This window comes from Choloepus didactylus, chromosome 13, assembly GCF_015220235.1.
Source record: "Choloepus didactylus isolate mChoDid1 chromosome 13, mChoDid1.pri, whole genome shotgun sequence".
Classification (NCBI taxonomy): Eukaryota; Metazoa; Chordata; class Mammalia; order Pilosa; family Megalonychidae; genus Choloepus; species Choloepus didactylus.
The window spans coordinates 32,834,346-32,849,001 of record NC_051319.1 but is presented as its reverse complement, the minus strand read 5'-3'; the positions used below and the strand labels follow the sequence as shown (position 1 = coordinate 32,849,001).

General features: G+C 35.4%; 1 protein-coding gene across 8 annotated transcripts in view; it reads left to right on the top strand.

Annotated features, from left to right (window-relative positions):
* Nucleotides 1-14,656, top strand: part of MCTP1 (multiple C2 and transmembrane domain containing 1) — a 549,320-nt gene that overhangs the window by 387,168 nt on the left and 147,496 nt on the right. For all 8 annotated transcript variants that reach the window (XM_037800839.1, XM_037800843.1, XM_037800840.1 and 5 more), the window contains 5 exons: nt 9,453-9,555; nt 11,255-11,357; nt 11,702-11,803; nt 12,184-12,258; nt 14,216-14,335. In XM_037800839.1, coding sequence (XP_037656767.1) covers nt 9,453-9,555; nt 11,255-11,357; nt 11,702-11,803; nt 12,184-12,258; nt 14,216-14,335 — 503 coding nt within the window. The remainder of the gene's footprint in view (nt 1-9,452; nt 9,556-11,254; nt 11,358-11,701; nt 11,804-12,183; nt 12,259-14,215; nt 14,336-14,656) is intronic.

Here is a 14,656-nt window from a genome sequence, read left to right as displayed (position 1 = left end):
TCACAAGTGTACAGCAGTCTGTCAGAAGCTACATAACATTTGATCACTCTGATGTTAACATGTAATGACTTTATTATTGCTGTTTTTGAATGACAAAGGGATGCTAAATTGTCTACAAGCATTGGACAGTCTTACATAATGAGAATTATCCCATGTCCTGCATGACTTTAAATATAGGCATTTGTATAGGTTTAACATCTGTTTCATAATTCCAGCCTAAAATACATATTTTTTACTCAAGCCTTGCAGCTGGCTCCAGGGCACCCATGGTCTGGCTCCCCATTGCTATTCCGAGGTCTTCTACTGTTCTCCCCCTTGCTCCATTGATCCCCAGTTTCATGGGCCTTGAGCTTGCCAGGCCTTCATGCTAGGTATTCCCTCTGCCTGGAACACTTTTCCTCCAGATTTCCACTTGGTTAACTTGCTGTGTCCTTCAACTCTTTGCTCCAACCTCACCTTCTCATGAGGCCTACTCCAGCCACCCTAATTAAATCTATAAACCGCCCCCCCCCACTCCTCAAACCCCTTACATTGCTCTATTTTTTCTGTTTTCTACTAACACATATTACTCATTAACATACTGTATTGTTTACCTATATGTTCAGTGTTCACTCTCTTTCCCCTCCCACCCCAGCAGAAGTAAGTTCTAAGAGCGCAGGAGCCTTTCCCTTTTATGTTCATATGGTCTGGCATATAGTAGGCCCTCAATAAATAGTTGTTAAATAAATCAATGTATAATTTTATTGCAAGCAACTTTTTTTTAAGCCCCCAATTGTAATAGAGTTATGGCACTGTACATTTTTTTAAATTATGTAAGGTTGGTTTCATTTTTATTTATTTCAAGATATAAAAAGGACATTACAAAATCATTATGAAAAGGGGGTCTTAGTTATAAGGAGCTGAGAGTCACAACTCTAAGGTGTCAGTTTTTTTCCTGTTAGAAAGAAACCTGCTTTGTGACTTAGTGAGAAAAGCAATGCCCTGTTATTATCACTCAGTCTTAGAGTCAGACCCAGTGGGAACCTAGTGAAGAGTGTCAGTTAATGTAATTCTACCAATCAGATGTTTAAAGTATGTTTAGGTCAGTTAATGAATAAGGCTAAGGTCAAAGCCCCATCTTCTGTGATAAGAGGAGGCTTGGAAGATGTCTCCAACATACACTGCCTTTTTTTCTGATGGACCCTATGGAATTCCCTCAACTACAACATTATTATATGTTATGATTAGAAATTCCAGTTTGTAGAAAGAACAGATGGCAAACTGGATTATAGTTATTATAATTTAAAAAAAATTAAAGTATAGCCATTTCAAACTGTGGCAACTGAGGAAATTAAACAAAAGAGCTTAATTTGTGTAAGGTAGGACCTAAAATAAAAGTCTCCCATGGATATGAATTACTTTCCATGATTTGAAAGCCTTCTGTGATTTCAGAGACATGGCAACAAAGAGGTGGCCATGAGGTCCCCCCCCACACAAATCCACAGTTTTTATATCATCACATCCAACAATCTGTGCTACTTGTCAGCGGCAAAATGACCCTGGACAAAGCCCACCACTGATGGATCAGGATTAACTCTCTATTCTGGGAGCAAGAATATCATTCAGTAACTTTTGAGTGACTTTAATGCCCAAATCAGTAGCTTGCACAAACTGGTGTTGTCCACTTGCCACAAAGCAGGTAGCAATAGAACAGGGATGGTGCTGACTTTCCCACAGTTCTTTATCAATATGTCAGTATTGTGACCTCAGAGAGCAAGGGCTAAGAGTGAGAGAGGGTCATCCAGGCAGTGTACCCCATTTGACCTTCTGTGCCCTTTTAAAGATAGCCAGAAAAGATGCCCATTGGAGATGATTTTGATGTTTGTTTTATTCTGGTGGGAATGGCTTTTTGCCAAAAGAGGAATTGAGGTAATAGAGATATGCTTTAAAATCTGTGATAGATTTAATTTTATGAGTTAGGGTAAAAGGGTCTCTTTCTAATTTTAATTCCCTAGGAGAGATTTCCTATAAAATCCATTGGGAAAAAAAAATCCCTTAGTATTTAACTAGGGTATGGATAAATACATCAGTGCTAACCTGTGACCATAGAATAACATCATATTCTCAAGTATACATTTTATAGTAGCATTGTAGTACATATCTAGTTTTTTTGTTGTTGTTTGTTTTGTTTTGCTTTGGGTGGGTGTGTGATATAGAGACCCTATTAAAGGGATAAACAAACAGATTTAAGATGAATATTCCTGATCATAGATTGTTAAATTCCTCTTTATATGTGGTTGTCCTTCACTTCTAAAAATGCTGATGACAGAGACGTATGATCACCATGGATCACCAGGGTCATCTCCACTGGGAAAATGTTTTTGCTTCCTTTTTGCCTTCCTGTTCTAGAATTATAGAATGATGTGCATCCTTCTCACTGCTCCCACAGCACCCTTCACTTGCCTTTACTATAGCACTTATGCCCTGCATTACAGTTGGGTATTTACATGCCTATCATGTCCACTAGATTGTGTGTGCCTTGAGAACTAGACTACATTTTAATCATAATTCTGGGATGAGCAAAGCAAGCACATGATGAGTAAGGGTTGCTTCAAAAGGCATTCCTCTAGAAAACTGGCAACATGGAAAATTGCTATGTTCTTAAGGAAGGCTAAGATTCCCTTCTGGCTGTTACGATTGTTAGCACAGACAATCCCACTGCCACCATCCCCACCCAGAACTGCTGCAATTTCTATCTTCCTTTCCAAACCAAACTCTCCAGTTTCTCTAGCACTGTTAAGGAGAGGGATAGGTAATTTTTAGACAAAGTGATAGGAGTCAAGGAAAATCCAGTTGGTACCCACAGGTCTGTTTTAGTCCTATGACAGGAATGAGTGAGAGGGAAACAGATTATATAATCTGTGTTCCTGTGTGTTGAGGCTCTTTAAATATGCAAAAATATCTGAAAAAAAATGCACTTCATCTTTTGATGCTGCCTTCATTCCATGACTTCTAGCTAGAGGGTATTGCATAAAGAATTATAAGGGAGCACTTTGCATCACTTTCTGGAACTTTGCATAATATAGTACACGTTGTAGATGGGAACATGCCATCTTATAGTTAACGTCACTCTATCAAGCAGATCAGCACATCACAGGATCCAACTGAAACAATAAAAAGAATAAAGAAAGAATAACTAAGGAGGTAATTGATGGTTTAGGTCCATAACTAGTATTTCTGTGGCTGCTTTTGTTTGTTCAAGTGTCAGGTAATCAAGGCAGCAACGTTTAGAGACTGAAAAGCCAGTCACTTAAAGCATCATTTAGCAAGCCAGAAAAGTACATTAACTATGTGTAGCCATGTCTTTAAAATAAAACAATGGTGTATGCCTTTTTGGTAGTAAGTTTATAGAATTTAATATTATATGTTTACTATTCTTTTAGTTGAAATGGCTCTTAATTTTAAACTGCCCTTGCAATTACGAAGAAGGATACTTTCTAAATTAATAAAAAATAACATGACATGCATTACTATTAACTATAAAAAGATAGCTTTTAGAAGTAAAAGATGAATAGAAATTAAACATAAAAGTGCCTGCTTTCTCCTCACCTACATATTCGAGAGATACCTAGTTTGAGCATCTTTTTGAATGCTTAATTTTCTTGGAAAGGAAGACTGGCTTGGCAAAGCTCAATGAATTGTTTTACATCTCCAAATAAGAATATCAAGGTATATTAGATTGGGTGGTAATGACAATTGCAAATTCTGTTGGCTCTTCTTTCCAAATGTATCCAGCATCCAGCTGTCACCTCGACCACCAATACCCTCCTAACTATTCTCCCTACCTCCTCCATTGACCTCTGTCCCCTTATTCTCCAAACAGCAGCCGTCAGGTAATGTTATCCCTCAACTCAAAACTCTCTTAGAGTGAAAGCCAGATCCTTACAAAGCCCTGCCACACTCCTCATACCTCTCTGACTCTGTCATCTACTACTATTTTCTGTCTTCCTGGATTCCTTCCTCCATCCACATTGGCTTACAGGATGTATTCCTGGAAATACCAGGCAAAGCCACTTCTCTAGGTCTTCCTATGAGCTGTTATCCCCAGGAAACCCAAGGCTCACTCCCTCACCTCCTTCATTTCTTTGCTCAAATGTCACTTCTTCAGTGATGTCTCCCCTGGCAACCCTTTAAAAGTTGTACTTACAAAATAGCTCTCCTCTTCATCCTTCTTTCTTCATAGTACCTAGTACCTTCTAAAATACTGTAAAATGTGCTTGTTTGTAGATTGTCTTCTTCCTGAATGTAAACCCATGGGACCAGGGAATTTTTTTGTTGTTTGGTGTGCTGTCGTCTCCCCAGCACATAGAACACTGCCTGGTACATAGTAGACACGTAATAAAGATTGATTGAATGAATGAATCTATAGTCAAAATGTTAACCTAGGTCTTCCCAGGTGTCTGGCCTACTGGCCACTAAGATATGATACAGTTATTCAGAAAGGTCTTGGAAAGTTACCACTTCTATGTATATTTGTTATATTCTACAACAACAACAAAAAAATATGGTTAAAAAAAAAGAGTATGGATCATAGTGACAGAGCAAGGGCTCTGAAGATCAGACAGACCTGAATTTGAGTAGCAGCTCCATTACTTTCAGCTTGTATGAAACAGTGAGTTACATCATCTCCCAGCCTCAGTTTCCTCATCTGTAAAATGGGGATAGTAAAAGTACCTTTCTTATAGTGTAGTCATAAATTTTTCTTTTACCAAATGAACATAAAGCATAGTGTTGGACTTATAATAAAATCTCAGTAAATGTTATCAATTACAATAATAATGTTGGACTTACAATAAAATCTCAGTAAATGTTATCAATTACAATAATAATTATCACTCTATTTGCTATTTTTTAATACAATATTTTACAAATATTTGTTCTTTTGACCAGGAGATTTAACCCAAGATGTAAGTTGTTTCCTATTATTTGTGTCAAATACTTTAAAGCACATTACTATGTTAAATATTTCGGTTTGAAAAGACGCTACTTGAAGTGATTTTTATGGATGCCCTGCTAGTGTGCTAGACATTCTTCTACTTATATTCTAACTCTTAACTTCTAATTGTCAGAGTCATTTTGCAAGGGAGCATTATTGTCACCATTTTATATATAGGGGAACAGGCCCAAGGTTATGCCATGAATATTCAATCCCACCTTAACCTCCAAAATTTACACCCTTTACCCTACACAACTCTCCTCTTACCTTGAACTTTATTGCCACAATGCCCAGCGCCCTGGAGTATTTGAGACTGTGTATGTGTGAGGTGGCTCAAGTAAAGAGCTCAAGGGGCTTTGAGGTTGGAGATAAAGCTGAAAGACTATATGCCATGCCATAGAATGTGGTTTTAACTGATAGGCTCTGGGAAGACATCAAAGGTTTTAAGTTGAGGGTAAGGTTTAGGAGAAGTGTAAAATTACAGAATGTACATGGATTTATAGACTGGTTCATGTCACTGACCACAGTTCAGTCCTTAACATGACTATAAACACAATAAGAATAATGGGTTTTAGATTGGGAAAAATTGGTGTAAATTAGGCCATGTTAAATGGTAGTTTGGTCTATCTTAAGTAAATGGCTTTTTATTTATTTATTTTAATGTAACAGCATTACAAGTCCACCCAGGGTCTAACATAGTCTTTTTTTTTTTTTTAATCTTCATTTTATTGAGATATATTCACATACCACGCAGTCATACCAAACAAATCGTACTTTCGATTGTTTACAGTACCATTACATAGTGGTACATTCATCACCCAAATCAATCCCTGACACCTTCATTAGCACACACACAAAAATAACAAGAATAATAATTAGAGTGAAAAAGAGCAATTGAAGTAAAAAAGAACACTGGGTACCTTTGTCTGTTTGTTTCCTTCCCCTATTTTTCTACTCATCCATCCATAAACTAGACAAAGTGGAGTGTGGTCCTTATGGCTTTCCCAATCCCACTGTCACCCCTCATAAGCTACATTTTTATACATCTGTCTTCGAGATTCATGGGTTCTGGGTTGTAGTTTGATAGTTTCAGGTATCCACCACCAGCTACCCCAATTCTTTAGAACCTAAAAAGGGTTGTCTAAAGTGTGCATAAGAGTGCCCACCAGAGTGACCTCTCGGCTCCTTTTGGAATCTCTCTGCCACTGAAGCTTATTTCATTTCCTTTCACATCCCCCTTTTGGTCAAGAAGATGTTCTCCGTCCCACGATGCCAGGTCTACATTCCTCCCCGGGAGTCGTATTCCACGTTGCCAGGGAGATTCACTCCCCTGGGTGTCTGATCCCACGTAGGGGGGAGGGCAGTGATTTCACCTTTCAAGTTGGCTTAGCTAGAGAGACAGGGCCACATCTGAGCAACAAAGAGGCATTCGGGAGGAGGCTCTTAGGCACAACCATAGGGAGGCCTAGCCTCTCCTTTGCAGCAACCGTCTTCCCAAGGGTAAAACCTGTGGTAGAGGGCTCAACCCATCAAACCACCAGTCCCCTATGTCTGTGGTCATGTTAGCAACCATGGAGGTGGGGTATAACATAGTCTTTTAAAAATTATATTGCTTACCCATTTCAAGTTGTAAGACAGGCAGATAGGAGAATATTTTTGCAAACGATGGTACCTGGAATTCAGAATAGGAAAATGGCTAGGAAGTGGCTACAGGAGGTGTCCACACTGTTTTTGGTGTGGTAATGCCTCTGCTGCTTTAACACTTTCATCTCAATAAGAAAGAGTGACCAAAGAGTAGGTCATGTGGCGATGGATGGTCCAGTATTGGTTTTCACTAGAATGGTCTTGAGAAATAACAAACTAAATGGCAACAAAAGATGGCTAGTCCACTGTCTCATCAGCAGAGGGTTTGATATATGTACTGGTTTTTGTTGTTGTTGTTGTTTAACAAGATGTAGAAAGCATCGAACTTTATGAAGATTTTGTTTCCTTAAGATCTTTCAGCTCTGACTCCAGATCTTCTTTTGTCACCAAGTAAAGATATAGTAATGAAGAAGCTAGTGATTTGGGAGACTTTCCCTATAGTTAGATAAAAACATTGAAAACCCTTTTACACAATTGAATACAAATCTGTAAGAAAAAAATCAAGTGGAAATTTTCATTTCACATCTCTGATTTTAGGAGATTTTTTTCTGCAGATACTGATCTCTAGAGTTTGTTCTTGTGTTTTGCATTTGAGGCAGAGGTACAGTTTTTGTTTTGACTGAATCTATTACACATTGATCACTTAGGTGCATGTAAAACCAAATCAATTGAAATAAAATAGTAATTAAAATAAAGCAAGTAAAAATGAGGGAATGATGATGGTACTATGAATAATTGATTGTACACTTTGGATGATTGTATGTATGGTAGGTGAATATATCTCAATAAAATTGAATAAAAAATAAAAATGAAAAAAATGAGGGAAAAGCAATGCTGGAAAGCTTTATTTTTATATAGTTTTTTGCATTGGGTTAAGATTAAAATGAATGTACGTATGTTTGAAGAAAATTAAAAGAAGGCCAAGGGAGAATATGAGAGTTACACTTCTTTAAGTGTAACTTAAAGAAGCCAATCATTTAATCCAAAGTTCTGTCTATAGTGAAAGAAAAGTAGTTACTTCTTTGACATGGAATTCTATCATAAATATGGCTTTGATTTTCTCTCTGGTTTTTACAAGTAAATATGTTTTATCTCTCCAATCCTTTTGTAAACTTATATGAGGTAAAGTTTATGTCCTCTGTTCTTTTGTTTATACCCATAGCACCCTGTACAAAGCTAGGCAGAAAAAAGATAATTAATATGAGCCTCAAGGATAAAAGAGGTTTTGAAAACTGCTTGAGTCTGAATTCTATGGAAGAAAATAAAGTTGCACCAAATAAAACCTATTGCATTCTGTTTTAATGAACAAAATATTCCTTTTTGAACACCATCTTCCATGGTGTATGCAAGTTTGAAGTGGGGATGGTGGTAGGTAGGACAAGAGGAAAGAAGAAGGTGGGGGCAAAAAGATAGTACAGATTCATAGCCAGAGGTAAAGTTTTCACCAGACCTCTAAGACTTTCAGCCCTCTATTCTTTGTTGAAAATTATCCCAAGACCAAAAATTGAAGCAACTGCCATAACGTTAAATTATGTGATTATCCTGGGGTATATGAGGTCATTGAACTAACATGCTCTAAGGAAATATCTTTTTTAATATAAAATTAATAAATTAAATTAAGAGTGAGTCAAACTTTGTACAGCTCATTTTAAGAATTAAAATATCAGAAGTAAATACAATGCTATATGGAAATGCAAAGCTTATCTGTCACTGATAGCTAATGAATTCCATCCCATTAAAATTTAATCGAAAATCTTCAATGATATTTAAGCATTCACAGAAGTGTAAACTACTGTGACTACAATTCACAATGCATTTAAAACAATTATTCTTAATCATTAAAGTTAATAATATGCACATTAACCTCTTATGTAGTCTAAATCAATATTGTAGTTTAAAAGATATGACCTCTGGACAGCTTTGTATAAATATTGATTTCATTGTCATTTGTATAAGGTATCAAACAAATTACATGCCACACTAATATCATTAATTCTGCCCCCATAGAGCCTCTGACTTTATGGGTTCTTATAAATCAGTACATGACATTACAAAAATATTGAGAGCATCACAAAATATAATTGCCGAATGGAAGATATTTGACTATGGCAGGGCAGATTGCTGTAAACAGATGATAACTTCCAAATCCTTTATTCCCAGTAGACAGAAAAAATACTGGTCTCTAACATGCAGATTGATTGTTGATGTTACGTTTCAAATGGCAGAATTTTATCTGCCTAGAAGGTTCTAATTTACCTCCTTGTGATGCCATAGGTATTTCAGAAGAGAGAAACCCAATCTTAGTCATTAGATTAAAATGTTCTAATGGTGCAATATAGCAGTATGGCAGTTTTCCAAAAATAAATTTGTTTAGGAATTCCTGTTACAACTTACTAATGAATCTGATGAGTTGAAAAGCATATGGATGAGTAAAAGGGCCGAAACTTTCAAAAATGGTCATTATAGAATTAAATAAAAAAGGTTTCGTATAGGACTTGCATCAGATTTTCCCTCACAATTGGGTATATTGTCTTATTATTTTTATTTAAAAAAAAAATTGCGAATTGAAATTCCAGCTATATAATTTGCTCTTTTTTGCTTTTTTCAGGTTCTAAGTTGTGATAAATCATAATGGTTAACATCATCCATTTACATCTGGATGTACTGTTAGTTCCAGCAAAACTCTATTTTTTTTTTTTTTTTAATTTTTAAAATTGTACTTTAATTTCTGTTTACTATAAAACTTTTTGGTAAAGAGACATTGTCATGATCGTGAAACTATGAACTGTGAGTGCTATTTTTACTAAAAATGTTTACCCAAAATCTCTTATAGGTAAAAGTGACCCATTTTGTGTAGTGGAATTAAACAATGATAGGCTGCTAACACATACCGTCTACAAAAATCTCAATCCCGAATGGAACAAAGTCTTCACATTGTAAGTAGTCATTACTTTGAGCTTATTTTGAAATGCTGTTAAATGAAATTTATTACTGAGATTTTTGTGTGAGTGTTTTTTCTTAATTGATTAACAACTCAATGCATCTGGACTACCTTTTGCTAACAACAGTGAATTTCATGGCTGCCTACCTTCTGGTAGTGAAACCTGTGGAAAAGAGTATGCCACTTTTCTTTTTTCACAGACATTGTTTTAAACTGTGCTTTTTAAATCATTTGACTAAGGAGTTTTCTCCCATTTAACTGAATTGCTATAGTGCGTCTTCCTTTTATACTTTCTATTGAAATTCTCCCCAATTGCATTGACACCACGGAGGACAAAGCTCTATTTGTTCCATTGCTGAAATCAGCAAACAGTCTAGTCACAAAATCGGCAGATGCTTTAGGTTTGGTTTGTTTCATTTTAGCACAATAAGGATATTAAGTATTGTCCTAGATACCAAAACACCCTTTGAGTTAATTTTCCTTTTGTTTTAAAAAGTTTGTATATCTTTTTAACCATGTGCTGTAAGAACTGATGATGCGACACCTCCTCAGTTTGGTTTTTTGACGGGGCTTTAGAAACAAACTCTGAACAAAGGAAAACTCTCCAAAAAGAAGTACTTCTTAAAAGTTTTCTAACATGGCTTTATTATTTGTATGTGAAAAACTGCTAAATTCCCCATTAATTTCTTGTAATTCCTCTGCTTAGCCAGTAACTAATCAGCTTTAATTATCTGACCAATTTATTTTTAAAGAATTCCACATTTTTATAAGATATGAAAGCATGGTCAGGAAAATTGCACTCCAAAGAAGCTTGTGGAGAGTGTTTTCTCTGGAATGCATAATTGAATGAATAGGTTTAATTATTATCAAAGCCATTAATTGATTGCACCCTGATAAAGCCTCTTCTCATATGTGGTTGTGGTTTTCCAGTAATGAATATATTCATTTTTGTTTTCTCTTAATTCATGTTTTCTTGGTAAACAGTTTGATCAAAGAATAAATGCTGTCAACAATTTGGGCTTATTTTTCTAGAAACAAAAATATGAAGAACTCAGGCAGTTGTTTCTTAACATATGTTATCTTTGAAGCATAATGGCATACTACTTGATTTCTGAATCCCAGGGTGGTACAATAGCTATAAATGTTACATTTTCTCCATTCTGCTTTCTGTGTTTGTTAATTTTTATTATAAACCCAACAGAAATTAAGTCAATGTTTTGGTAAGAGTTGTTAAAAAAAAAAAAGGGAAAAGTCCTATTACTATAAAGAAGAATAGTGATTTAAAATATATTTTGACTCTTGCTGAATCAAACCTGGTGGTGTTTTATGTGGGAAAATGGGAAGATAGGAATTATTGTGATAATGAGAAGGAAAAATTTTTAAAAACGTGTAAAACTTATTGATTTTTTTAACAATAACTTATTCTGTGACCAACCAATAGAAAATTATATTTCATTTAAAAAGTATGGTTTGAAATCACATTGTTATTCAAAGTTCCAGATAATAGAACCATCATTGCTGTCTAAGATGCATTATGGGAAATTCTGTCAAAAATTCCATCTTGTGTATTTGTGAATGCAAATAACATGCATAAAAACACAACACAAAATCTGTTGGAGATATCTAAATTTTCAAAACCATGTTTCCCGCTGATGAAGTCTTTTTTTTTTTCTCTACATATATTTATTATGCAGCAACATTAAAGATATCCATTCAGTTCTTGAAGTGACAGTTTATGATGAAGATCGGGATCGAAGTGCTGACTTTCTGGGAAAAGTTGCTATACCATTGCTGTCTGTAAGTTTTATTCACCTGACACACTGCTCTGTGGTGGTTTTGTTCAAGGAAGGAAGGAAAAAAAAAAAAAAAAAAACCTCAGCTCTATGTCTGTCATTTCTCAACCAAGGTCTGTAATAAGAACACTAAAAATTTTAACATACTCAATTCACGGCCATGTTGAATCCCATGATAGTTAATTTTTCCTGACAGACTTGATCCTGGTAATGAACAGGTACTTGTCAGAATTGCCACAGTTGTTTTGGGTTCTCTGTCAGTTTCAGCAGCTGGGGGTCAAAGGTCACTGAGGGAGTGTATTCAGTGGAGACCGCGAGACAGACGGCTGTCATGTCCTTTTCCCGCAGATTCAAAATGGTGAACAGAAAGCCTACGTCTTGAAAAACAAGCAGCTGACAGGGCCAACAAAGGGGGTCATCTATCTTGAAATAGATGTGATTTTTAATGCTGTAAGTCTTAACTTTGGCTTTTTTGTACTGCTAAAGAGTTCAGTTTCATGAAAGCTTTTGTTCCTGATTTGTAGAGAATTTCTGTCATTCCTCATTTTCTCTAAACCTTGATGTATCCTGGAGAATACGCTTCTGCCACTGCCTGGCACACCCACACGCTCTGTTAGAGTTGGCGACTGCCGCGGCGGCTGTGCTCCGGCCACTGCCTGCCAGAGTGAGAAATGGAAGCGCATGCATGTGCAACTGTATACATTTATATTTTATGAGCACAGCAGCCAGGACTTTGAAACTTTAGAAATTATTGCAAATTGAACTGCGTGAAAAACTTGTAAACAATTTTAATATATTTATCCATAACAGACCCATATGTTGATATATAGGTGAAAGCCAGCTTACGAACATTAATACCCAAAGAACAGAAGTACATTGAAGAGGAAAACAGACTCTCTAAACAGGTAAAAAGCAAGGAAAGATTAATCCCTCTGGGAAGTCCTGATTATATCTCTAAAACATCTAAGTAACCTCAAATAAACTTTGGATGTACGGAGAGGGGACGACTGGAATGTTTGATCATATACTTATGTAAAAATGGTTCTTTCTTTTTCTCTTTCTTTTTCTTTCTTTATCCCTTTCTTTAAAAGATCAAACCAGGACAATACCAAACAAATAAGTTGGGTGGGGGTGGTCAGAAAGGAAAGGGGATGCTGTAGGTACTGCTTTTAATGGATCTTTGCATTAGCAAAGGAGTGATCATTTTTGAACATAAATTTGATTGCCATGGAATGTGTAAATGAGAACCCCAAAAGCTGAGGTTCAAACATATGTCCAGACCACCCACAGGTATGATGCAGGTGTGTGTAAAATGAGCCCACCAAAAACCTCTTCTCTCCAGTCCAGATGAGAGAGTGTTCCATCTTTTAAGGAAAAACCTTCCTGTTAATTAAATTTTTAACTATGATCTTTTATAAGTGAACTCTTATTGGCATTTTTAGTTAAGAAAATAGAAAATCAGGAAACCCGATTTTTCTATCACAAAGGAAAATCACTGGTAATTTCTATTAGGTTTGATATCAAGTTAAGAAAAAGTACTAAGCCACCCCTTTTTAAAACTGTTCACTTCCAATTCACAGACCTAAAACAAAGTGTAGTTGTTATAGCTGTAAAGTTTACTGAGCTTATTTGTGTCTTGAAATATTTAAAAATTTTCTGTGCTATTAGAAGCCTGAAAAAAATCTATTTTTAATATAATCAGCTCACAATAAACAGCGGGCTCTTTGTTAGTTTAAAGATAGTGCATGAGTTACAAATGCAATATCTACCTACATAGAAATACGGATTACATTTCTCCACGCTTATAGATAAAAGTAATAAAAGTAGCTCTTAAAGGAAGGTGATCAAGGACCAAGAAGAAAAACAAATAAGGAAACCTTTTACTTTGCTTGAGAGGAATTTCAGTTTTAAAAACTTGTTAAAGTAGCGTGCACGTACATGCATATATATTTACACACATATATTTTTTGCATATGACTTCAGTAAACTATACATACTTTACATAGCTTCATCTTTAATATACCAGATTGGCAATGAAGTATATTTGGAAGAAGCGAAATACTAAACTGCCGACGTATGATTATCCTAATTATTAGTATAGCAGTATGTAATACTTCAAACCACCATCGAATGCATCAGCTATTCTTTTTACAGTTGTAGTCATGCCTTATTTTTTAAATTTAAATTTAAATTACATCAATTTCCATATGTAGCTTTTTAAATAAAAGATTTTGTGAACACCTGGTTACCATGAGAAAATAGCCTAGCAATATTGAAATATCAGTTAATTTTATGGTGAGAGAGAAAGACAGAGGGAGAGAGAGAGAAAATGAGAATATGATAGTATGAAAGGGAGTGGGGAATCCTACCAGAAAAGTGAAAAATTTGTTTTTTGAAATCTAGCAAATCTTGCCACGTTTTTCCCTAAAATTCTAAATAAAAACATTTCCAACTTATGTAGTTCACTTAGAAATATCTTGAATTTAAAGCATTTAATGAATTTTAAAACCATGATAAGAAGTAGAGTTTAAAATATATTTAAGATTCATAATAAATGGCAAAAAAAAAATGTAGTCTGTTAGAAATTTTTTTTTCTTTCAAATAAAGGTGGTCTAACCTACTTGATATTATTATGTAAGAAAATATATTTAGCAATAAGTTGCTTTTATAATTCAGTCCTTTGTACTTTCTCCAAAGATATCTCTTTTCTTGTAACTTCTGAGCCAAATTGCTTGTTATGTTCTTGCAACTTTATTGACTTTCTCAATCATTTGTAAATTATAGTAAGCTTGAAGAATTTTGCAGCATGTGTGATGGTTTTTAGTCTTGCAAATTCTAATAATGTTTTTATCTTCCTTACAGCTGCTACTGAGAAACTTTATTAGAACGAAACGTTGTGTCATGGTGCTGGTAAATGCCGCGTACTACGTTAATAGTTGCTTTGATTGGGATTCGCCCCCAAGGAGTCTGGCTGCTTTTGTGGTATGATCATACTGTATTACTTACATTGTTATTCATTAAATTCAGTAATCATAGCTGCATGTTTCTGTGGCTATAGTAACAGTTATGTGGATGTAGCCATTTTAAAACTCCTATTCTTAGACTTGACTGGACAGATTTGCCGTGGGCAGCAACCTGATGGATTGTGCAAGGTCTCAGTCCAAGAATACATTTTCCCCCCTCAGATTTCCGGAATGCAAGACATCTCAGCCAATGTATAATTTTCTCTGTGGCAGTGAAAAAGTAAAATTTTGCATATTGCATAATTCCAAATCTCAATAGAAGAGCCAAGAAAAGGCTATA